Raw genomic sequence first — 26,325 nt, 5'->3', positions numbered from 1 at the left:
TCTTTGCAATGCAATTAGTAGCGATTGTGTGTGTTTGCAGTGTCTTCTGCACTTTGAAGAGTATAGATTGCTCTGAAATTTACGACAATGAAGGCATATATAGCCTAATATACAAAGCCATAAGAACATCTGAACCCACAAGCATGGAGATTAGACAAATCCATGTACTTCCCGTCATTCTCATGGTGGGTAAATAACTGCAATGCCAGAGTTCCCTCTAGTATATTGTAGGAAACTCTATGGCTCTGGCACGGCATTGAAATGATGTTCATGTTCATGTGGCTTCATGCGCAAATGCACAGGGTGCTTGGAGGCCCTTGTTCTGATCTCTGAGGCTTGTTGTTCTGCCGGGCTGCCCGATGGGGATAACGCGTCACGTGAATGCGCGATGAAAAGTGGAAATGCTGTGTGTTAATCTATACGTACGCAATAAGGGTTAATCTATACGTACGCAATAAGGTGGTACAATTTATGCAGATACAAAACGCATTTTGTTCGATGGCCGCTGAGTCGGGGATTTGACTTTACTACTTTTAAAACAAAACTACTGTTTAAGTGAGTACGGTTTAACAAGGTTTTGTTGTACTTTGATAGCTGAAAAAGTTCTCGACATTTTTGTTTCTCGATTTGAACCTTGCACAATGTGCACGATTGGCGCCAACAGCTAGGAAAGCGGAAACAGGAGGAGAGTGCATTGGAAAGCCACAAAGAAGAGAAGAGGTGAACGGAGGCAGAGAGCATGGTGGCACTACTGGGCACCTTTTATCGCTGGATCATTATAGCTTAGCCAAATGCATTGCGAGGTGGGAGAGTTGGCAGTCCATCCTACTCCATCATCTCGACCGAAAGTCCCAGCCCACGCTCATACATTTCTGTGCATCAAAACTTTGTTCTGAAATTGTACTTTACAAATACTTTGAACTTTATCAGTTAACATGCTTCACCTAATCCCACTATTGACCCCAGAGAGTGCCTGTCATGTTGGCACTAGACATCAGGGAATGCATTAGACACGCATTACCTCCTGACAGAAATGTCTATTTCATGGAAAAATGGCAGCTGACATACAATGCTTACCACATTTACCTGAATCTAAGTGCTCCATAATTCCAAGAAAATTGGCCAGAAAAATGCCTGCCCGGTCGATCGGAATGAAAACGAAAACTGCAGTACTAACAGCCTATTCCCAGGTCCACCTTTGCCAATGTCATTGCTATTGTCATCACAAGATGGTAACAGAACTAGTTCTCGCTTAGCATGGCAATGACACATTACTTTCACTCTTTGATTGTGAAAGCTTGCTCAAAATACAAATTGTTTTACATGCTAGGCTAGCAACAAACCTCATCGTATGTTCTTCGCATTCCAGAGCAGTGCGTGTGTTGCAGGCACGAAGTAAGATGACAGAAACTGCGACTCTCCCATCTTGCAATGCATTTGGCATGGCCAACTGATGTTTCACCAATAAAAGATGCCTAGTATTCCACCACATTCTCTGCCTCCACACCCCTCCTCTCTTTATGGTTTACACCACAAAGCATGTGGCTCATTGAAACACAAGTTGGAATGCCTTATCAAGCAAGTCGGCACTCCTGTCTATCTTACTGTGTCGACTGTCACTGGTTGAACTAATGAAGTGGTTTGTTTAGGTATGGGCCACCATCCCGTTTGCTATTGCGACAGTGTCATTCAAGAGATGTGGAATGTCAAACATACAGTGGACTGTACTGAGCAAATGTTGTAGTCTATAGACAGCAATAAAGTGCTGTCTGAGAGTGACGACGATGTACATTAAGTGCAAATAAATTTCGATTCGGTGAAAGTAAACTTTTCTGATTTCATCTAGTCCTACATGCCAGATTTGGAGGTGTGCTACATTTTTATTGTTAAATATTCAGGTGCATGTTACATTTCTACTTTGCTTAGCTCTAATGTCATTTCTGCATTAGCGTTTTTCTTTGAACGCATAAAACTGGGTGCACGTTTGATTCAGGGACATGTTAAATCGGCTAAATACTGCCGAATCAAGCAGCAGTATGTTCGGCCTTTTTTTTTTCTTTTCTGTGATTTGACTTCCAGGATAATATGGCTGATCTCATCAACGTCAAGGTCAAGTCGACTGTTACGCAACAGCACCAGCTGCTCTCAGCTTATGTTTAATTTCATCGAAGTGAGTCTTTACACACAAGTGTATTAATGTGTCTGCTATGCGTGGTGTGGGCTGGCATTACAAAAAGAATACAGCAAGAGGAGCACTGTGACAGTTAATTTTATAGCAGCACTACATCAAATTCAAAGGACGGCATTAGAGGCTGGCTCATGCAAAACCTGTCCCTGTTTTCATATAATGCCTCCATTTCTTCCATTCTTCTGAGTTGCCTCTTTTCTTGTCTTTGTTTTTCGCATTGTTTAGTTGTTGTCGACTTGCCCAGTTAACCTAGTTTTCCTGCATAAGCAAGCCTTGGAGCGCTGCCCAGCTTCAATTCTGCAGTAGTCACAAGTGGCCTGAAGTATTTAGGGAGGCAGCAAACCTTTGCTAATGAACTTATCAGTTATCACACATTTCTTGACATCTATCACTGGTACTAATGCTGGGAAAAACATGGGAGATGGAAATTCACGACGATGAGCAAAACGTGAACAAGGTGAAAGCAGGAGCCAACATTTCGACAAATGGACTTGTCCACTTGTTGAAACGTTGGCTCCTGCTTTCACCTTGTTCATGTTTTGCTACTAATGCTGGTCACACTGTTTTAAAAAAGATTTCACTGTATGAAAAAAAAGTTTGGCTTTCCTCATGTGAAGGAGGCACTATTGCAGATCAAAGCTGAACATAGATGACAAAAGTGGCTGAGCATTTCTCAAGATAGCCTGGAAGCACTGTCATAATGTGGTATAGATCTCAAAACAAGAAAAAGCAACAAACACCAATGCTGAATGGATTGCATTCTTCTTTTTATGTGTAGTGCAAAAATCATAGCTGTTTGACTTTAAGAATAGTGTCAAACAAGTGGTACCCTGTTGCTCAATAAGGTGGAGAGCTGTTTACAATGCTACTGGGGCAATAGCAGTTTTGTACACTTGCAAAAGTTCTTTATATCCAGCCTCGGTGGATTTCTCCCACAGCATTATGTGCACTCTTGTATTTCAAAGTGCAGCACATTTAGGCTTGTCCTACTAAACTAACAAAATGAACATGCTAGGTTCCCGGCTCCAGTCGTGCCAGTCCCTGTTATGGAACTGCTGCTTCAACAGAGTTCTTGCCTCATCTACAGCTGCCGTTGTTAATGGATCTTTTGTGGCCTTTTCTTTTCTCCTCTGCTGTTTTCACTTCTTTTTACTACCCGCTGGAGTGACTTGGTGGCCGTGGCCATCTGCTGCTAAGCGTGAGGCCGCATGTTTGGTTCCTGGCCACATTCCAGTGGGCACTTAAAAGGAACCTTGAGCTCAGCACAGACTCAAATTTTCTTAGTGAACACATGGTTTGTACCCTTCGTGTGGGGAAGGAATTGACGTCGCTCTTTCAGCAACCGTGGGAACAAAAAGTGGACCTGGAAGATTTGTAATGGTCAGACAACAAATTAAATTGATTTCATACTTTCTGCTGATCCCAGCATAGTGCAGGATGTAGAAATGTTGGGCAGGGTAAAGGTGCAGTGATCAAAGGTTAATGAGGTCTAGGATTCACCTTAATTTGAGGAGAGAAAGAGTAAAATTGGTCCAGAAGAAACAGGCCAACCTAGATGCAGTAAGGGTAAAGGTTTCAGGCTGGTACTTGCCAACAAATATGCAGCCTTAGAATGGAGAGATGAAGATGGCATAGAGGTAATGAATGAAACCGTAACTAGGCTGGCTTGAGAAGCAGCAATCGAAGTGGGAGGTAAGCCACCAAGGCAACCAGTAGGTAAGCTCTCCCATGTAACAAAGGACCTAATAAAGAAACAACAAAGAATGAAATTGTCCAACTCAAGAGATCAGATAGAATTTGCAGAAGTGTCAAAACTGATCAGCAAGGAGAAAATAAGGGATATTCGAAATTTATAATGTGAGGAAGACTGAGGAAGCAGTGAAACATGGACGCAGGATGAAATAAGTGAGAAGGAAACTTGGCATAGAACAAACCAAGATGTGTACATTAAAAGATTCATCAGCAATCTCGAAGATATAGTAAAAGTAGCCGAAGAGTTCTATACTGACCAGTACAGTACCCACAACAGCCACGATACCTCCCTTCGAAGTAACAATGAACATGTTACAGATGCTTCTCCTATAACTAGCGATGAAGTTAGAAGAGCCTTGCAAGACATGAAATGGGAACAAGTGGCTGGAGAAGTTGGAATAAAGTCGATTTAATTAAAGATGGAGGAGACATAATGCTTGAATAACTGGTGGCCCTTAAACGAACTGTCTGTCAACTTTGAGGGTCCCAGAGAACTGGAAGAATGCCAACATTGTACTAATCCACAAAAAGGGAGACGTTAAAGAATTGAAAAATTATAGGCCCGATAGCTTACTTCCAGTATTATATAAAATATTTACCAAGATAATCTCCAGTAGAATAAGAGCAACACTGGACTTCATTCAGCCAAGAGACAGATTGGCTTCAGGAAGGGATACTCTACAATATGGATCACATCCATGTCATCAATCGGGTAATTGAGAAATCCACAGAGTACAATCAGCCTCTCATATGGCTTTCATAGATTACAAAAAGGCATTTGATTTAGTAGAGATACCTGCAGTCAGAGGCATTATGTAGTCAAGCAGTACAGGACGCTTAATGTAAACATTGTGGAAAATATCTACAGAGATTCCACAGCTACATTAATACTCCACAAGAAAAGTAGGAAGATGCCTATAAAAAGGTGTCAGACAAGGAGACACAATCTCTCCAATGCTATTCACTGCATGCTTGGAAGAAGTATTCAAGCTATGATACTGTGAAGGCTTAGGAGCGAGGATCAGAGGCAAATATCTCAGCAACCTTCGGTTTAGAAATGACATTGTCCTGTTCAGCAACACTGGGGACAAGTTATAACGAGTTATTGAGGACCTTAAAAAAGGAAGTGTAAGAGTGGGGTTGAAGATTAATGTGCAGAAGACAAAGATAAGGATCAACAAGAGTTCAGGATTGCCAGTCAGCCTGTAGAGTCTCTGAAGGAGTATGTTTACCTAGGCCAATTACTCACAGGAACCCTGATCATGAGAAGGAAAATTACAGAGTGAGTGAATGAAACAAATTTATTTGGTCCACAATAGATGTGAGTATACTCAGCTTCACCTGGCTAGGCCCACTCGGGAACCATCAGGTGAAACCTGACAGCCCTCTCGCAGGCCCTCTGGACTGCCAGGATTTGAGAGGTCTGGTCCTGGGCCCTAATGAGCTTCATCATTTCCCCTTGGGTGAAAGGGGGACTGGCAGAGGCGCAGCCCCACAGGACATGCTCGAAGTCTGCACAACCACCACACAGGGGGCAGTCCGGGCTTGGGAAGCGTTTGGGCTAGGTACATTGTGTGCAGTGTCGCGGGGCTCGGGTAAGTGCTTGTTTGTAGAAGTCTGAGAGTGACTGCCTGGGCCCTGCACAGCGAGGAATGCGGCAAAGGCAAAAGTCTTCTTGATAGATAATTGTGTTTGCAGATCTTGTACGAGCAGAGAGGCTTGGGTTGCCCAGGAGAGGCGTTACCGACGCGCGGTCAGTCAAACCTCGTGCCACCGAGTGCGCCTCCTCATTGGGGTATAGCAAGGCACCTTCAGTGGTTCCAAGGTGCGTAGGGAACCAGGCCAATGAGTGATTTTTGAGGTCTTGAGCATTTTGGATGATACGTGGGGCCTGGAGAGCTACCATTCCCATCTGAAAGGCCCTGGTAGCAGCTTTGGAGTCTGAATAAATCATGTCATGTACACTGTCCATCAATGCAACAGCAATTGCCACCTGCTCTACAACTTACAGAACTTACAGAAGAATGAAAATGGTTTGGAGTGCTTACGGCAGACAATGTGAGATCCTGACTGGAAGCTTACCAATATCATTAAAAAGAAAGGTGTATTATCAGTGCGTTCTACCGATGCTAACATATGGGGCAGAAATGTGGAGACTGACAAAGAAGCTCGAAAACAAGTGCCATGCAAAGAGCGATGGAACGAAGAATGTTAGGCGTAACGTTAAGAGACATGGAGAGAGCGGTGTGGATCACAAAGCAAATGGGGGCAGCCAATAGTATTTGAATTGGCATTAAGAGAAAAAAATGAAGCTGGGTAGATCATGTAATGCGTAGGTTAGATAACCAGTGAACCGTTTGGGTTACAGAATGGGTGCCGAGAGAAAGGAAACACAGGATGGCAGAAGACTAGGTGGGGGGATGAAATTAAGACATTCGCAGGCACTAGTTGGAATCAGTTGGCGCAGGACAGGGGTAACTGGAGATTGCAGGGAGAGGCCTTCATCCTGCAACGGATATAGAACAGGCTGATGGTAATGATGAAATGCGCCAACCATGATGAAAATTGGTGCAATGGTTGCTGAGAAAAAGGTTTCTTCTTTCTCATGTACTTAGATAGGAACTCCCAACCTATGGCTTCCTCTTATGTTAAAATGCTCATCCACTATGCTGGCTTGCACGTCAGCGAACTCTAAGGAGTAAAAATACCGCACGTCCCTAGCCCCTGGGCTATTTTGTTACGTTAAACTTCATCGATAAATCAATCAGTGAACTTCTTGCCACCTTATTCATTGCCTCCAACTGCTTTTCTTTTCTTTTTCATTTAGACTGTGCCTCATTCAACTATGGCCCATCTCATTTCCCTGCCAACTGTGGAAGAGCTCTAACATCATATATTGCTTAGAGTGTGTCAAGATTAAATATCGCCGTAACATTCAGGCACGTACCCAGGATTTTTTTTCGGGGGGGTAACACAAGGTAACTTTTTTATGCAAATGAGGGGGTTTATCTTAACTAGTACAAATGTGAATAATGCCCGCCGTTCGCCATAAAGATGCGCAGGTTCGCTAGAGGCGCTTTTGTACCGCTTTGAAGCATCGAACTCGTGGCTCAGTGGAAAAAGGGTTAAAAGTATGACTATCCGATCGTCAGTCAAAACTTTCTTTTTCATGCTCCATAGTGGCACACTTTCTACAATACCGTTGCTAAAGGAAAAAGGGTTGTTGGTACCATGGTCGGTAGACTGTGTAATATGCAAAAGGCCTGAAACAATCGAGCACATGTTTCTCGATTGTTGCGATGCCGTATTCTTATGGGACATCTTGCAAAGAACCCTGAAAAAGGAACTGCCGCTTACACCCTACGGCATTCGATTTCTTCCCGTCGAAAGCGAAGGTGTGCCGTACGATATGCTAATGATTCTAGTAATGCACAGTGTTTGGAAAACCAGAATGTCAGTGCGTAATGCGGACGTCAACGCGAGGTCAGCCCGGGACAACTTCAACGAAAGCATCGCATATTTACGAGATGTGTACAAACAGAAGGAAGAAAAGCCAGATTGGTGTGTTTATCTGGACGAACTCCTGACCGTAAAGCGTTTTTTTACCCACTTATGCTAGCCAGACACAAGCTAGCATTTTTAATGTGATGTTATGATGTTGTTTTTTCACTGTATTGTGCCAATTTGGCAATAAAGAAAAAAAAAAACTCGTGGCTCAGTGGTAACGTCTCCGTCTCACACTCCGAAGACCCTGGTTCGATTCCCGCCCAGCCCATCTTGGAAGTTGCTTTTTATTTATGAAGTGCCTGCCGTGATTTATCGCTCACGGCCAACGCTGCGGACGCCGACACCGACGACACCGGCTTTTCTGCGACACGAGCTCCTTAACGCTATCGCGTTAATACAGATTTGTAGTTGTGTTATTGTGATGTAGCTCTGAAATAATTGTAGAGAAATATTTGTGCAACAATCACAGTTCTTTTGGATCCCTCGTTTACAGCTCTACCAAATTAAGTGCCAAAACCGACTCATATTGTTATTTGGGAAGTTGCATAACGATGCATGGCTGCCAGTCCCGTACAATTGCGTATAGCACAGGATGCTGCGGTTCTAGACGTACTGCGCCCACCGCAGAAGGTTAGAAAAACATGTTCATAAGCACAGCAGATAAGTGTCTCCTCTCCGTCAGGTGGCTCGACTGATAACTGTAGAAGCGTCATTCAAAACACACGGAATCACTCTCCAGTTCTGGTGGCGTTTTATATACTTCCTTTTTAAATAAGTAGATGTTGATCCATATATATTTTCATAAAGAACAAATAAATTTGTTAATTTTCGCTTTTTCTTCCTGTTTGGCTGTTGCCATGGCTCTCCCTCTCAGTAGATCGCTTAACTTCTCAACTCCTAGCGACCCTTGTTTCCAGTTGGTAATTTTGCACGAAAAGTACTGCACAATTAGGGAGAAACCAGACGAGGTAACACGTGACATTCATATTGCTTATGGGTTTAACAGTCATTGCAGGGTTTGCAGATGGACGTTGTTTTGCATGATTTTATTTTACACCTTATCTAACCGATATCACGGGTAGTTGGTTCTGAAGATCTGCCAGCATCGCGGTGGTCCGCCACTCAAGGAAATAATGAAGCAAAAGGAAAAGTTAAACGCAACTGGCATTTTCTCCGGCCACAACTCGTTCCACGAGCGTACAGACCAGCTGACTACGAACTGAATCCCTTTCCTGGTCCCTGAATCAGTCTAAGCAAAGAAGGTTGAACTAACAAAGCAAGAGCGATGAGCGTGACCGTTGCAATACATGGTGGCAACTGAACGCACCTCGAGTTAAATGCCTGGGCACAGAATCGATGAGCAAACTGGCCTTCACAGCCCAGGATATTCCGATAACTACCGATTTCCAAAAGGAGTGAAAAAGGCAGCAAAATGTTAACCGCCGAATAGTTGTCAAGTCTCAAGATTAATTTGTAGGCACTTTAGGAATGTGTGTGATGGTATGGGCAGGGGGGGGCGGGGTATGCTGCTTAATTTTGGGAGGGCTTGGGTACGTGCCTCAAGCAGATCACATTGTGACTTTTGCATTGTTCATACGCTAACCAAATCCATGTTTACACGGACGGTTCCATCTCAGAAAATTCCACGGGCGCCATTGTTATACCATCTCAATCGGTTGTCATCAAGTTTAAGACTTATATGTAATGTCATCTACAGGTTCCGAACTGGCTGCCCTTCGTGCTGCTGTCGAATACATTGAAGAAGAACCGCCCATCAAATGGGCAATATTTTGTGATTCGAAAGCTGCCCTCCAGAGCTTGTGAGGTTTATGACATGGCAGGTGTCTAAAATCAACGAAACTTGCCATTGCGCTTCTGAACGAGGACATGATATCATCTTTCAGTGGCTGCCGGGACATTGTGGCATCGTTGGTAATCACCTCGCCGATGACGCTGCCCAACGTGCCCAGAATGGCGCACCAACGCTCCTTACACCTTTATCGAGAGTAGACGCTGCAACAGAGCTTCGCTGTCTCGCTCGTACCATCACATTAAGTTACCCTCGGCCCATCACTAAAACTTATATTACCAGGAAAGCTTTCACGATGTGACGCAACACTGCTGTGTCGGCTGTGGGTAGGAGTTGCATTCACCAACTCCTGCAGCTATCGCATTCGAATGGCGGACTCACCAATCTGCGCAAAGTGCAAGTGTGAAGCGACCATCAGTCATCTTCTGTACCACTGTTCTCGCTTTGACAACGAATGTAAGATTCCAGTGTGCCTTGAATAGACTGGATGACAGGCCATTTAAAGAAGCAAACGTCTTGGGAGCCTGGCCTCACAGTTCATCATCATCATCAGCCTGGTTACGCCCACTGCAGGGCAAAGGCCTCTCCCATACTTCTCCAACTACCCCGGTCATTTACTAATTGTGGCCATGTTGTCCCTGCAAACTTCTTAATCTCATCCGCCCACCTAACTTTCTGCCGCCCTCTGCTATGCTTCCGTTCCCTTGGAATCCATTCCGTAACTCTTAATGACCATCGGTTATCTTCCCTCCTCATTACGTGTCCTGCCCATGCCCATTTCTTTTTCTTGATTTCAACTAAGATATCATTAACTCGCGTTTGTTCCCTCACCCAATCTGCTCTTTTCTTATCCCGTAGCGTTACACCTATCATTATTCTTTCCATAGCTCATTGCATCGTCCTCACTTTAAGTAGAACCCTTTTCGTAAGCCTCCAGGTTTCTGCCCCATACGTGAGTACTGGTAAGACACAGCTGTTATAAACTTTTCTCTTGATGGATAATGGCAACCTGCTGTTCATGATCTGAGAATGCCTGCCGAACGCACCCCAGCCCGTTCTTATTCTTCTGATTATTTCCGTCTCATGATCCGGATCCGCCGTCACTACCTGCCCTAAGTAGATGTATTCCCTTACGACTTCCAGTGCCTCGCTGCCTATTGTAAATTGCTGTTCTCTTCCGAGACTGTTAAGCATTACTTTAGTTTTCTGCAGATTAATTTTTAGACCCACTCTTCTGCTTTGCCTCTCCAGGTCAGTGAGCATGCATTGCAATTGGTCCCCTGAGTTACTAAGCAAGGCAATATCATCAGCGAATCGCAAGTTACTAAGGTATTCTCCGTTAACTCTTATCCCCAATTCTTCCCAATCCAGCTCACTGAATACCTCCTGTAAACACGCTGTGAATAGCGTTGGAGAGATTGTGTCTCCCTGCCTGACGCCTTTCTTTATTGAGATTTTGTTGCTTTCTTTATGGAGGACTACGGTGGCTGTGGAGCCGCTATAGATATCTTTCAGTATTTTTACATACGGCTCGTCTACACCCTGATTCCGCAGTGCCTCCAGGACTGCTGAGGTTTTGACCGAATCTAACGCTTTCTCGTAATCAAAGAAAGCTACATATTAGGGTTGGCTTTATTCCACACATTTTTCTATCACCTGATTGATAGTGTGAATATGGTCTATTGTTGAGTAGCCTTTACGGAATCCTGTCTGGTCCTTTGGTTGACGGAAGTCTAAGGTGTTCCTGATTGTATTTGCAATTACCTTAGTAAATACTTTGTAGGCAACGGACAATAAGCTAATCGGTCTATAATTTTTCAAGTCTTTGGCGTCCCCCTTCCTATGGATTAGGATTATGTTAGCGTTTTTCCAAGATTCCGGTACGCTCGAAGTCATGAGGCATTGCGTATACAGGGTGGCCAGCTTCTCTAGAACAATCTGCCCACCATCCTTCAACAAATCTGCTATCACCTGATCCTCCCCAGCTGCCTTCCCCCTTTGCATAGCTCCTAAGGCTTTCTTTACTTCCTCCAGCGTTACCTGTGGGATATCGAATTCCTCTAGACTATTCTCACTCACATTATCGTGATGGGTGCTATTAGTATTCTATAAATCTCTATAGAGCTCCTCAGCCACTTGAACTATCTCATCCATATTAGTAACGATATTGCCGGCTTTGTCTCTTAACGCATACATCTGATTCTTGCCAATTCCTAGTTTCTTCTTCACTGCTTTTAGGCTTCCTCCGTTCCTGAGAGCATGTTCAATTCTTTCCATATTATACTTCCTTATGTCAGCTATCTTACACTTGTTGATTAACTTCGAAAGTTCTGCGAGTTCTATTCTAGCTGTAGGGTTAGAGGCTTTCATACATTGGCATTTCTTGATCAGATCTTTCATCTCCTGTGATAGCTTACTGGTATCCTGTGTAACGGAGTTACCACTCACTTCTATTGCACACTCAATAATGATGCCCACAAGATTGTTGTTCATTGCTTCAACACTAAGGTCCTCTTCCTGAGTTAAAGCCGAATACCTGTTCTGTAGCTTGATCTGGAATTTCTGTATTTTCTCTCTTACCGCTAACTCATTGATCGGCTTCTTATGTACCAGTTTCTTCCGTTCCCTCCTCAGGTCTAAGCTAATTCGAGTTCTTACCATTCTATGGTCACTGCAGCGCACATTGCTGAGCACGTCCACATCTTGTATGATACAAGGGTTAGTGCGAAGTATGAAGTCTATTTCATTTCTATTCTCGCCGTTCGGGCTTCTCCACGTCCACTTTCAGCTATCCCGCTTGCGGAAGAAGGTATTCATTATCCGCATGTTATTCTATTCTGCAAACTCTACTAATAACTCTCCCCTGCTATTCCTAGTGCCTATGCCATATTCCCCCACTGCCTTGTATCCAGCCTGCTTCTTGCCTACCTTGGCATTGAAGTCGCCCATCAGTATAGTGTATTTTGTTTTGACTTTACCCATTGCCAATTCCACATCTTCATAGAAGCTTCACAGTTCATTAGCCTAGAAAGCAGTTCGAGCGCTTCTTTGCTACCTGAAGGCAACAGACTTGAGTGCCTTACTATAGACATCCTACACCTACCTTAGTTCATGTGAAAGTGCGGTATAGACTCATGTTTTCTCTCTCCTTCTTTCACTCCCCATTCCCCTTCCCACGTGTAGGGTAGCAAACTGGACTCAGTCTGGTTAGCCTCCCTGCCTTTCCTTCTTCCCTTCTATGTCTCTCCCTCTTTCTATTGCAATTGGCTGTATTCGGGAAAACTCTATATTTTGATCTGTCATCAACGACAGGAAGCTGGCAGTTGGTTTTAAATGTGCCTGGCATTGCTGTGACGTCAATTTTGGTGCATTGTGCGGGCTGCAGGCGAAAGATATTTCAGCTATGTGTTCTTCTTAGTGCATATGTGGGGCCCTTGGTTTTAGGGTTTTATACTATTTGAAATTTGTGAGGTAAAAATTGGCGAAATGTTTAAAAGGAAAAACTGCAGAAAAGTGGGTGTTTTTGTTGTTGGCAGCCCATCGTTGGGGATTTTCCTTGTAACATTTTCGAATGATTAACACAGGCGAGCTTCTCCTTTTGGCTGAGCGAGTGGCATGAGACATGGATTACGATTGATAGTAAGCAGCGGCAGCTTCGGTGGTAATAAAACTTACCTCAAGTCAAACATCATGACTTGTCTGGAATAAACTGTGCAGCATGCTGTTCCTGTGATTCAGTGCTCCGGGTGTGTACTGGGTGAATGAGAGCAGTAAGACGACGTCTGAGGAGGTTTTCTTTGAAAGGCTCGCAGCCTGATGTCAAGCTTCCTTTATTTTTTTTTTTAATTTCTTACATGAGGCGAGCTAAGGGCTAAGCTCCTGATTTAATGAGATTCCTTTGTTTTTTCCAATGCAGAATGTTGGCTCAGAGACAAGATGCAGCCTTTGGGCAGCTGCATTTTTTCTCACCCTTCATGAAAAGAAAGAACTTAGGGGAGAAGTCAGCTTTAACCTGATTTTGATAAAAAATTGGGGGTACAAAAATCTGGTGTTACCCAAAGTTGAAAAACCCAAAGTTATATCCATTTGTGTGTTCAATTGAACTCGCAGTCCACATTGCCATGCTTTATTGTACTTTGCACGGGAAATGAGACCTTTTTGACCATATTTAGCTTATCTTTCGATGCAGTAGCACAAACTAGCGGGGAAGAAAACAGAGAAATAAAACCTGTTTTAGTGTGAATGTTCAGCTGTTGCTCAGGGACCATCCACACTGGGGCCATTGAGTGCTGTCTATACATCGTTTTCTTCCCGTGTCTCCATCTATTCACGCCACACAATTTACTCATGAGCCATTAAAGGGCTGCCTCGGTTCTTCTGCTACCTAGGCACATCCCTAATGCACACTGCAGTAAAATATTTTTCTTCTCGCAGGCGGAGCTTCTGCACGTGGATGACATGCTGGCTCCTCTCCTGGACCTGATGTCCTTCATGCAGCCCCACTTCAGCTCCGCAGGTTACTACAGCAAGAAGCTCTTCTTCCTGTCTACAGGCGTGCATCGGCTGTTTCCTGCAGAGGTCCGTCGCCTCATCCTTCTGGACGTCGATCTCCAGCTGCGCTCAGACATTGCTGTCCTGCATCGCCACTTTGCCCTGTTTCCTCCGGGCACCATCCTGGGGCTGGGGCACGAGCTTCAGCCCGTGTATCGTCATGGCCTGCACAAATATCGGCAGGAGCATCCGGGTACCCAGTGCGGCGAGCCTCCGCCACGTGGAAACCCCGGGTTCAACAGCGGTGTAGTGCTCATCGATCTCGAGGCCGTTAGGAACTCGTCCACCTACAAGAAATTCCTCAGTGCTGAGGGAGTACAGTTTCTGGTCAAGAAATACAGCTTTCGAGGCAACCTCGGAGACCAGGACTTCTACTCGCTCCTTGGCTGGGAGTGCCCAGAGCTGTTCTACGTGCTTCCGTGCACATGGAATCGACAGCTGTGTGAGTGGTGGAGGTATCACGGCTACGCAGACGTTTTTGACGAGTACCACAAGTGTAACGGTACTGTTCACATTTATCATGGGAACTGCAACTCTTCCATACCGTCGATGAGGTGACAGTGGGATGTCCCACTCTGTTGTTGGCATGTGCGAAGTGTGCGGAGGTTTGAAATATGACACACACTTGCAGGTTACTAATTCAGTGTAAATTTAAGCTCCTCTAATTTGCAGTCGTACTTCTGTAGTTCCATGTATGCCAAATGAGCTGCCCAAGGCTGCGAGCATGCATCTCGTTCTGAATGCCTGCAAATACATTCACAGTCATTGCTATCACAATGGGCCAAGAGTTCCAGAGCAGTGGTGTCAGCAAATGCTCACTAAACGTGCAAGCATTACACATTATCTCCACAGTGTATGTGTTGCCATGTAGTAGCCTTATTCATGTGCATTACGAGGTGTCTAAATGCAATCCACTGTGTTTTTATCTAGTCACAAGCTATTTGTTTATAGACGGTTCTTGTTCTTTGTTGCCCATTGCCATATTTTATGGTTGCAGCTCCATCATATTCAGTGGAAGGTAGCAGCTAGCACTTGTTTTCTTGCATTTTTTGTATATGATGTCGTGAAACTAGCAGATGAGATCAAAACTTTTCTTGGTTAACTTTTAGTAGTGCAGCTTTCTTATCATAAATGTGTTGTTTCAGTTTTTTTATGTTGACTCTGTAGCTGCACTATTGCCCCAAGTGCGTGTTTGCATGGTGTACGTTGTTCATTACCTACTAAACGTAACCCTCATGTATTCATGTAAGTGACTGTTTATTAAGGAGGTATATTTTGTTCATGTGAAGAACCTGAGTGTGTTAAGTTCTGTTTAGCGACAGACATTTTCGTAACAGTCTTTGCTTTTTACTGGTTTTCAATAATATTACGTAGAGCATCTTGTGCGACACTAAAAAAATAATTTTTATTCGAAGCACACATGAACTGCACCTGAAAAAGAAACAAGAAATCCAAACTTGGAGTACAATTTCACCCCACAATGTTATGTGGTTGCCAAAGGCTATGTAGTCCCGAAAGTAAGCATGCGTGCTGTAAAAGTGAACAGCTTCCTGAAAAAAAGCTAACAGGTTGCTCTCACCAAATTAGGCTGGTGCTGAACTTGTACAGGTAGCATTGGAATGATGGTTAGTACTGTACATGGATTTGTTACTCTTTGCCGAATCGGGCTTGGCTTCAGGTGTTTTACAGTGGTAGCTGTTACTAGCTCGCTTCCTTGGTCGATTTGATGTTCATCAGTGCCGTGGCTGTAATCCCAAAATCGTTTGTGAGAAAATTAGAAAGAGAAGAAAGGAAAAAATTATCTTTGTGCCACAGTGATTTGAACTGATGGCAAACAAGTTGGCAGTTCAGGATTGTACCTCTCATTCACTCTGGTAATGCTACGGCAGGGGAGAATAAAAGGGGAGGGGTGCATAGACAATGTACACATTGAGTGGCTTGAAGTCATAGCTGGGCAAATAACCCAGAGAAACCAAATGCAACATCTAATCAATACAAAATCAATACAGTATACAAAATACAATGTCAAATCATGCAATCACTGCAATGATACTGGATAGTGCAACCGTGCCAGCAGTTGCCCTGATTGGCCAACGCCCACTGAACAATTGTACACTGAATAAAGCTGGCATCTGTGCCTTCTTCCTGTTCTAGCACATCGCCTTTCCAATGGCCGAGGAAGTCCTAAACGAAGTTTTCTTCTACGTGTAACGACAATGATTGAGTCTGTCTGCTTTGTCTTCATTAGTCTTCTAGTGCTCGACTTCTTTTCATGCTTATGGATGGCACTGACGACATTGTTTCCGGTATTATGAATAGCATGAGGCCTCTTAATTGATAGCCTGAGGCCTATTAATTGAGCAGCCCAAATGCAAGCTTGAGAAAAGCTGAACTAATCCAGTAGCAAGAGGCTAAAGGGTTGTTTTAGCAAATATCAGTACCAGATGAGAGATGGAAGAAAAGCCAGGTTTTTCTACTCCACTACAGGAGGTGCAACTTCCACAAACGAATGACTCACACTTTCTTTTAATTCTCAAAAGGAGATTGCTCGCAGCAGTGAATGCAGTCGAACCCACGAATAACAATACCTCCGGGAAAGAAAATTTTTTTTCATTCATGCGAGAATGTCGCTGTTGCAAAACTGGACAAATAAGCACACCCATTACTTTCCAGACCCAAAATTTAATCAAAAAGGTTGCTTATTTTGCAGTCGCTTATTTTTTAGAAAGTGAGTTGCATGGGATACTGAACCCCTCCACAATATCCGACTTCTTTCTGCCTTTCGGAGATTATCGCAGACTTCTCCTGAAGCATAGAAAAGTTGTGCTCTTTAACAGGAGGCGGCATCATTCTGAGAGGCCAAACAAAACACAGGACATAAGCAAGGTGCGGGTTATCTTGGCATGCATGCAGCAAACGGTGAGACTGTGTGGCAGCGGGCAATCTATGGGGCAGTGTCACATGAAATGTGATGTGCCTACATAGTTGCCAACACATAGGCTACTAATAATCGATCTTTAGTGAACATACAAAATCTAATTGCCATAATCATCATTATCCGATCAAGTATAAATGATAGTGGCCGCGCTGATACTTCTTGGCAGAAATGTACATGCCTGACTTGTTGGGTAGCCGTGCTGCTGCAATTTTTCTAGTTTGGGGCTCCCAACTGGCTCATGTGCCAAATAAATCTAAATCACTACCTCAAAGTTTTGTTATATGTAATGGGACTGTCTTTTAAAGGGGCCCTGAGCCGCCCCTCGGGCTTGGTGAAATAACATAGTGCACTGGTAGCATTCACTGCTGGGGGCATCCCAGCCAAGTTTTGCTTTTGTACACTGCACGCGGGGCTCACAAGTGGCTTGGGAAGTAACCTTTCTCTCAAATGCTCGCTTTTCAACAGAAAGCCCTGTCCTCATTCTCTTCTAGATACACTATTTCACCATCAGATGCACTATTTCGTCATTCCCTTCGACAGCTGCTATTGGCCACAGCTGACATCAAGCTGCTGTCAGCTACATAGCTTAGATACTGCGGCCGCTGCAACGTGCCACCACGAGTCCACTAGCTAAGCCCACTGTGGCTCGCCGAGGACAACCGCGCTTTGCTTATGTTTAGCGCCTTGTAGGCACCAAAGGCAGAATTCATGTTGTCTGTGTTAACATCCAAAATGAAATTTGAACTGCGTGCCATGGTGAAGTTTAGAAGGCGCGGCATTGTGAGCACACCCCACTTCGCTGTAGCCTTTGCAGTGCAAGGCATTAAAGAAGAAATGGGAGCACAGCGGAGGCTGTGTTTGATTGCAAAAAACTCCTCTTCTGCTGAACGTGTTGAAGTACTTTTTGCAGCAAGGTAATTTTGAAAAAGTCTATTTTCATTTCAAATGCCTTTCTCCACTTTGATAAGAAGTGGCTCAGGGCCCCTTTAAAGCTCATTGTTGAGAGGGGGCAAATGCACTGAACTCAATGAACATATGGCGGGGGTGCCAGATTTCTTCGTTGCCTCGAGAATTTCGTTTTTGAGGGCTTTCGTTATTGAGGTGTTCAACTGTATTCACTCCCGCAAACATTGCAAGAAGCAATCTAAGGCTTCCTGCACCAGCTGTCATCAATTTTACGAGCTATTGTGTCACTGCTTCACATTATGGGTAAAACTATATTTTTTTGTCACGTCGCTTCTTACACTTCAGGTTTTTAGATTTCTGAGCACTCATAATTTTCTAAACATTTAGACAGGCATTTAGTCTCCATGCACATATCTAATTGTTGCACATTGTTGCATTTATACCGCAATGGTATATTACCAGTCACAAATTCGTTCGAAGCCAGAGGGATGAAGTTTAGGCAAATCCATCTAACACCTATCATTCCCATGTTGACTGAACCACCATACTTGCTGCTTCCATATACACCAGTGCCCTTTAGCAATTTTTCTAGGAAACTTCGTACAAATGGAAATGTGCTGTAGTTAGCTGCAACCTGTTTGTTTTTAATTTGTCTATGAAAAAGCAGGTCACTGACCTTGCATCAACTTGCTGAAGAGCTTGAAATAGCCATGCTCCACGCTTGCTTGTCTACCATACTTCTGGAGCAAAGGCCACAAGTGTGTTGCTCTCACACTTGCATGCAGTGTGAGTTTCTGTTCGCAACCCAACAGAGGTGTCATACTGTGTGATGTGTTAATATGGGTCTGATTTGCACTGTAGTATACGGCACCGTTGAGGCACTGGCTACAGCTAGGTGCGAGCTGCTGGCAGCCGTACCTGGTGGATGCATGTTGCCAAAGGGAGACATTCGTATTTACTAGAGTGATAAGAAAATGCACTTCACGAACAAAGTACACTGTGCCCAGTTAATTTCTCCAAACCGTGCAGTTATGAGAATGAACAGGATGCAATGGATGCTATGCGAAGCCTCCCAGTGTGCGTATCCGCAACTTGGACCTAACTGAGATGGCAGAGCTTCAGCTCGAACTGTATTCACTGTGGTAGCTTAGTGGCTATCACACTGCGCTGCTGAGCTCAAGATCATGAGTTCGATCTCAATGGCAGTGACCACATTTCTATGGGGGGGTGGGGGGAATGCAAGCATGCTCATGTACTCGGATTTAAGTGCACGTGGAAAAACCCTAAGCGATCAAGATGAGTCCTCAGTAGTGTGGTGTGCCCCATAATTATATAATGAATATGGCATATAAAACCTCTAAATTAAATTTGGTTTGGAATTGGGGGTTCAAAATCCTGGCTAGGGACATTCCTGCTGCCCTCTATTTTCCTGCACCATCCAAGCTTTCAGATTGCTTGCATGTCTCAGCCTTAATGTTGCTCATGGAAACGAGGCCATGCTGACAGGGCAAGTTAGGTGTACAAGAAAGCCCGCTTGTGGGATTTCGCATACCATCCGTTGCGCTTGTAAAATTTATCGCTTGTGTTGTAGATCACTGAATCACTGCCTCTTGTAAGTATTGTTAACTACTAACACATGTGCAAAGTAATTTTTTAATTAAGTGGACATTGTGTTTTTATTGCAGCAAAGACAGCAGCACGCAAACATAACTTTCTTTTACTGTGAACAGAGAGTCCTGCATGAAGGTTCACGGAATGTTCAAGTGTGTGAGTGTGCATGCCTTCAGTGTTGTGGCTGCAGATTATTCTTTCATATTTTGTGTGCCATAGCTCAAGCCGCAAACATAACAGTGGAACCTGAAGACAACAATCTTGAGTGCTTGCTGCTCCATAAAAGCATGCACGTGCCGTTTGCTATATATACAGTACCAGTGTTTTGCTCATCAGATGCCAGACGGCACTTCCAGAACAGGCTGAGAATTTTCTAACCATCCTCGGCTTCCCACCTAGACATAGTGCACCTGGCATGCAGCTAAAGGGTTCGAATGTTGAAATTGGATGTGTCTCCATATTGCCATGCCGCATCGAACATTGTGAAGAGCTGTGTTCAAACATTGCAGTGCTTGATTTCTTCCCGTTTTGTCATTTCTCTGCCTTAACATTGCTGTCCAGCTTTACCAACTGCAGTGTCTGTGGCATCGAGGTTGCAGGTTCGACCCTTGGCCTAGGTGGCCACATTTTAATTGGGGCAAAATTTGAACAAAAGCTTGTTTACTTTGAATTTAGGTGCACGTTAAACGACCACAGGCTGTCAAAATTAACCTAGAGCCCCTAACTACGGTTTCTGTCTAAGCACCCGGGTTTATTGGCGACATAAATCCCACGAATCAGTCAGTGAGTTTGCCCTGGTGGTAAAGAGCAAGTTATACTCCAGTGTTTTCAGCTCGCCGAACTGAGCTGACCGAAGCTAGCCACATCGCGTTGGCGGTGTGGAACTTGGCGAAAGTTCTACATTCTGCATACACTGCGACCGGCCACAGCTTCACCAACAGCACACATTTCCACAGCGGCTGTTGCAGAGAGCCAAACTTGCAGGGGCGCACTCTGACTGGGCCATTCTTTCCAACTGTCCACGAAGAATGCCAGGGCGCTTCGCCGATGTGGCCCATCATGGCTGATTGGAAAGAGGAGAGGAGTTCTTCATGCATCGGCGACATTAGAGTGCGCCTCATGGCGCGAGTTATGCGGGCTGCATCATGCCACTGGAGTATAACAAGTTGTTTGCCACCCTCACGTCACTGATTCTAACGCATGCAACTGTGTGCATGATGCTGGAGTATGACTTTTTCTTAAGAGAAAGGTTTAGCTTGGGGCTCTCTTATTTAATTACATTAGAACAGAGAAATTGTTTTCCTCGGCATTCATTAATCTGATCAGGATAAAATTTGTTGCATTTAAAAGCAAAGGTTAAAATTTCTTAGTTGTTGTTAGTGAATTTTTTAGTTAGGCTTTCAGGTATTTTTTTTTTTTCAGATGTTGAAACCAGGGGAATAAATATGAAGCATCAAATTTATGACCAACTTTACAACAAAAATAATTCACAATACTGTGAACTCATAAAATTAGTGTATCTAAAGTGAAAAAAATATTTTTTTTTAATTATGGGGTTTTACGTGCCAAAACCACTTTCTGATTATGAGGCACGCCGTAGTGGAGGACTCCGGAAATTTCGACCACCTGGGGTTCTTTAATGTGCACCTAAATCTAAGTACATGGGTGTTTTCGCATTTTGCCCCCATCAAAATGCGGCCGCCATGGCCGAGATTCAATCTTGCAACCTCGTGCTCAGCAGCCCAATGCCATAGCCACTGCAAAGCGTACCACTTGGAATCGCGCCTCGAATTTGTGAGCAGGACATCTGCAAAATTGACCTTAAACGATGTCATATGGGCTCTTACCTTATATATGTCTCCTTCTGACACTTTCATAGATGCAGTGTACGGATATCCCTTTTCTGTGCAGAGTCATGGGAGTCGTAAATTTAACGCTATGATTTTTTTTATTACACATTGGCAGCTTAAGGCCTAAATAAACATTCTGGTATTTTTAGATACAACCAATTTAATTTCGAAGCAGTTCAACAATTACTTAAGGAGAGTATCTCTGTTTTGCTGCATAAGGAGGCACTTGATTAAAAGAACGGACTTATGGGTGTGGCTCTGTAACCAAACAGGTTTTCAGGCATTTGAATATGCCTGAAGCGGGCATACATTTCAGGCATTTCAGGTATTTGAACATGCCTGTGTAGCAATTGCTATGATTGGGTGCATGTCTCATTTTCCCTATATTAATTACTTCACTCCTGCTTGCAGGTTTCCGCAGATCTGTTACGCCAAACTCTTACCTTTGCTTTCAGTTGTAGATGAATTTGACTTCACCCTGCCAGCTGTAGCCACCTGGTTAACTCAGATGGTAGAGCGGCTGCCTCAGAAAGTTTGTGGTCCTGGGTTTGAGTCCCGGACTAGGACAAGTTTTTCTTCAACTGCGAGGCTTTTCTTTCAATGAACCCATATGGGCTTCCTTTGTAGCGATTGCTATGATTGCGTGGGTGTCTCATTTTCCCTTTACTAATGCCTTTCTCGCCAAGATAAAAGAAAAGTATTGAAAAAAGTGTGTTAGTCTAAACACGATGGTCTTTGCTTCTTCTTTCTTTCTTTCTTTTTTTTTTTTTGCGTTTGTGGAATTGTGCAGTGGGAATTACTTCCTCCTGGACTGGCTGTCAAAGCACAATTTTACTTCGAAGTGTTGAGGCTATTGAGAGAGAATGCATGAGGGAAGCGTGAAAAAGTGTAGAATGCAGCGATTGGTTTATCCATCACAACAGCACCCCAGCTCACTATGGTTTGTTTGTGACGTGGTACTTAGCCACTTGGGGATGGGCCAGCATTCCCTGCCTACTGTAGTCATTGGACCGAGCTGCCTCTGACTTTTATCTTAATTTCCTTGCTTGCTACCAAGAAGAACTTGAAGAAAGCTTCACAGGTGCCTCTCAACAGTTTTGAGCTTCAGGAATTCCAGAGCTGCTTCGAACATTCAAAGGATATGGTGGGCATGTGTATTGACTCCAGTGGGGTTATTTTGAAGAGAGCTAGATGCTTTCTTTCTTAAATGTAAAATAATATTTCTTTTTGGAATCAGTTTAGCTTTTTGGGGGGTGCAGCCTCATATGTGATATGGCTAAAAAAATAAGAGTCGGCCTCACGCTAGACTTTTCAGTGAAAGCCATGCACATTTTCAGGAGTCTCGGCAGTATTGGTACTGCTGAGTCCTCATTTATAAGTAATAGTTTTCTGGGCTGTTCAGAATAGTGTCCATTATGCTTGTACAGGCCTTCTGCTCACTCTTCAGCATAACAGTAAAAAATAGAATTAGGCAAATATTTATTCTGGGCATTAGAGAAACTTGGGATGTATGAGCACTTCCCTTTGAATTCAGTTGGCATCATTAACAGCAATAGTAAACGTACATGCCTTACAATTTTATGTTTATCTTCTGTTACTTTGTAGCTGTCCTGTGCAATTGCATTGTGTGTTGCCCGCTTTGTATTCAGCATGTTTAATTTTGCCCATGCTACACAATTGAAGTTTAACCTTAAAGGTTCCCTTTACAGCTTTAAGTATGAATGCATACTTTCTTAAGCCGATTGTTTTGGAAACAAACATACTGCCAGTTTTGAATTTGTTCCTCGCTAAGTTTCACCTCAAAGCTGTCAGTTTTTCGTTTATAATCTACATTTAATATGCTGTTTTTAGAAGCATTTCTTAAATGCCCCGAGTTTGAAGGAGTGTTGTTTTAGCAGTCTTCATATCGTACCTGCTAACCTGCCTGACTATTTTTTTTTCTTTGTGGTCATGTTTATTCTTGTGTACCATTGCTGGAACTGTTATGTAAGTGCTTAAAAGGACTTGCTGGTGGCATCTTTGGTGTATGCATGACACAAATAATGAGTGCTAAAAATGAAGACAGCACAAAAAACAATGGAGGGGGTGACGATTGCCCTGTGTCCACCTCATTTTTCTTTGGGTTCTGCTTGTTTTTAGCACTCATTAATTGTTAATTGTCATGTGTAAGTGCTTGTAATTAATGGCTTTTGTTTTCTTGCCATTTATAACTGCGTGGATTGTTCTTGTTGGTGCATTAGCTGGCAGTCTTTTTTTTTCTTTCATATTCATTATGAGGACTGATTGTGCGTGGCCTTCTTTATGTTTCAGTTACATATTTTAATTTCCTGGATCTGCCTTGTGCAGAAAAACTAATGTATGTTTACTATAGCTGTATAAGGACTTTTTATTTGTTGCAATGACAAAGTAGTGTATTTTTGTGTCCCTGTACATTATGACTGATGTGCAAGATATTGTCGGAACTTTTATACAGTTTGCAAAGAGCAGCTGTTGGTGCATGAATTGTTAGCTCTGCAAAAAGCCTACATAGCTTTAATACATGGAAATTATTCTTGTATGCAACATAGCTGGCTGTAAAAGAAGCTAACACCTTTTGTAATAAGCTCGTGATGTATACTGTCGGTGTGGCACTAAGAGCAATATTAACGCCGTCATGTTTTCTCTTCTTCTTCTAGTGCTGCATTTACCGGTTCCTACTTGTGTTCAAATGTACTAACAGCTGTCGGATATACTGATTGCTTCTGTATCGACTGTCTTCATTTATTATCAGGCAGGGGGGGGGGGGAGCAAACACCAGAATTTGCACAGTAATCATACATATAGTCAATAATTATCTCAGTTTCACTCAACATACCTTATGAATATAAATAACTTAGGGCATATGTTGTTGTTCCAAAACTGAAACCAATTAGTGCTCAAGTCGCGTCCATTTAGTAAAAATTTTGAGACTAGAAACAGCTCTGAGCTATCTTGCCCAATGTTTTCCCATGAAGTACATTGGTGTTCTGGCACATAGTCTTGACCAACAGAGCATAAAGCATCACAAAAATAAAAAGATTCCCAATGCATTTTGTTGCAAGTTTTGAGACAGTCTCAAAACTGACGCACGAAGGTCCCAGTATTCCTGCTAAATTTATAAGTTGAACAGGTACTTTATATCAATTTGTTAGTAATCTTATTGGCACAAATTTTGATGTCTTCCAAAGCTGCGTATCTTGACTAACATAAAGGAGCATGTTGCCTCATCTGCTTGTTTTAATAATTGGAGATGGTTGTTGCAACACCTTGTTATTGAATGCCCTGAGAATTGCTTTAACAGAGTACAAAGCGCTATATAGTGTATAATGTTCCATGCATGTACAGCAATACAATCGCATCAGAAGGCAAGAAAATGGATGCATTGCAGACTATAGGCATTGATTTCTGCTGGTACTGGTGTTGAAAGCAGGGAGGGGAACACAAGGGCTACACTGTTTTGTTCCAGATATGTGGCAAAATTCACTTGATGGCAGATAGCATGGCACATACATTTTTGCACCATAGAGAACAGCCAGCTGTTACTGATTGGCATGATGAGACATGTTAAAATAGGAAAGATCACACACAGGGCCTGTTTTTCTTTTTCTTCTAAAAGAAATTTAGAAAGAGTACTGGCTAGAGCAAATGGCCGTAAGTTTAATGAACAACATTCAAGTTATCCTGTGCGCACTCTCTTGCCAGCGTCTGCTTATGACACCAAATTTTGTGCCATTTGGTATCCGATACAGAACATTTTATTTCTAAAAAGTGTACATGTGGAGCAATGTATGTTAAAAAAGCAACATTTTTCCATTTCATTTCCTTTCGTAACCGACATTAGTTGCTGACCCAGTGATTATCGTATGAAACCTTAATACCTCAAGAGTGTAACAAAACAATTACGTCTTCTGGTGCGACTGATTCGAACACATGCCAAGTGTATTGTGGTGTGGATGCGTAGCAGGCTGCAGGTTACGACATGAAAATTGGCGATGGTGGTCTAAAGCGCCACACATTCGTGATACGCGCAATGCTTGGGCCAGTGAAACTCCGAAACTCCGAAGCCGTAGTGCGATCATGCTGCCAAAAGCTGATTGCACCGAGCACTCGATAGGCTAAGATGGGAGAGAAGGTGAAAGAGGTACTGTGCGTTTCTGTGGAAGTGACAGCTGAGGCGTGGCCTAATTCCCTGTCGAAATTGAAGATGTGCAGAATAGGAGACAATGGAAGAGCCAATATGGAGATGCACAACCGGGCTTTGGCAACACAGTAATTGTGCTGCCTTCGGCCACTGCACTGTGCTCATTGGCATGCTGGCCACTAATTTGTTATACCACCCAAATGACACCTCCAGTTTTTCACAGTGTAACCTGCTTGTTTTTCCATACCCATAGCATTGCTGTGCTTGGTGCAGATACCAAGCTGGTTGCATCCAAAGACAGTGTTGTTATTTATTTCATGTTTTAGAAATTGATGCCTTGTGCCTTACTTGTGCACCGAAAGCTTCATAATCCGGAAAAAAAGAAGAAAATTAGACAATATATTTTCTTGTGAGTGCTCGTTTAAATTTAGTAATTGCTTGATAAGAGCAGCACAAGAAGAGCTCAAGCTGTATGCTGTGTGTAAGCTTTTGCCAGATGCTATGATTCTGCCATCTCTATTTGCCTTGTGAGCAAGTGCCATTTCTGGGAGTGTGAGCGCTTGTTTCCTAGCTATGCCATGAGAAGTGCTATTGCAATGCTCTGATTGCCTGTACATCAAAGTGCCATTTCTCTTTAAAGAGATCATATTCAGCGGAATATATCTTGTGTATATCTGCATTAAGCCAAACTACACACTGTGCATTAAAATATATTTTATTTTCATTGAATTGCGCATCACTTTTCTTGCAGTTTGAAAAACATGGAGGTAACCCACTGACAGACCTACTGCCTGTTCATTCATCTGTGCACGTGTGAATCCATCACAGTGACTGAATGGCCATCGTTTTCTGCTGCTGAACACAAAGTCATGGGTTCTGTTCCCACTTGTGACAGTTTCGTCTGATGGGGGTGGGGTGCATAAATTCTCGTCTACCAAGCTTCTTATGTGTGTTAAATGACCGCATGTGATAAAGAAAATTGAGCCCGCAGTATACCATCTCACAGCGCCATATTGTTGGTTTGAAATGTAAGACCTCATAATGACATTTTAT

The 26,325-nt window shown here is 43.3% G+C and overlaps 1 protein-coding gene across 1 annotated transcript in view; it reads left to right on the top strand.

Moving 5' to 3' along the window:
- The window catches only part of LOC142576263 (xyloside xylosyltransferase 1-like), a 36,331-nt gene extending 10,330 nt beyond the window's left edge, over nt 1-26,001 (top strand). Inside the window, exon 2 of the mRNA XM_075686310.1 lies at nt 13,692-26,001. Within this exon, the coding sequence (XP_075542425.1) occupies nt 13,692-14,366 (675 nt within the window). The 3' untranslated portion in view covers nt 14,367-26,001. The remainder of the gene's footprint in view (nt 1-13,691) is intronic.
- The last annotated feature ends 324 nt before the right edge of the window (nt 26,002-26,325 follow it).

Source organism: Dermacentor variabilis, chromosome 3 (genome assembly GCF_050947875.1).
Source record: "Dermacentor variabilis isolate Ectoservices chromosome 3, ASM5094787v1, whole genome shotgun sequence".
Lineage (NCBI taxonomy): Eukaryota > Metazoa > Arthropoda > Arachnida > Ixodida > Ixodidae > Dermacentor > Dermacentor variabilis.
The sequence above is the reverse complement of the archived record's forward strand: the minus strand, read 5'-3'. Positions and strand labels throughout refer to the sequence as shown.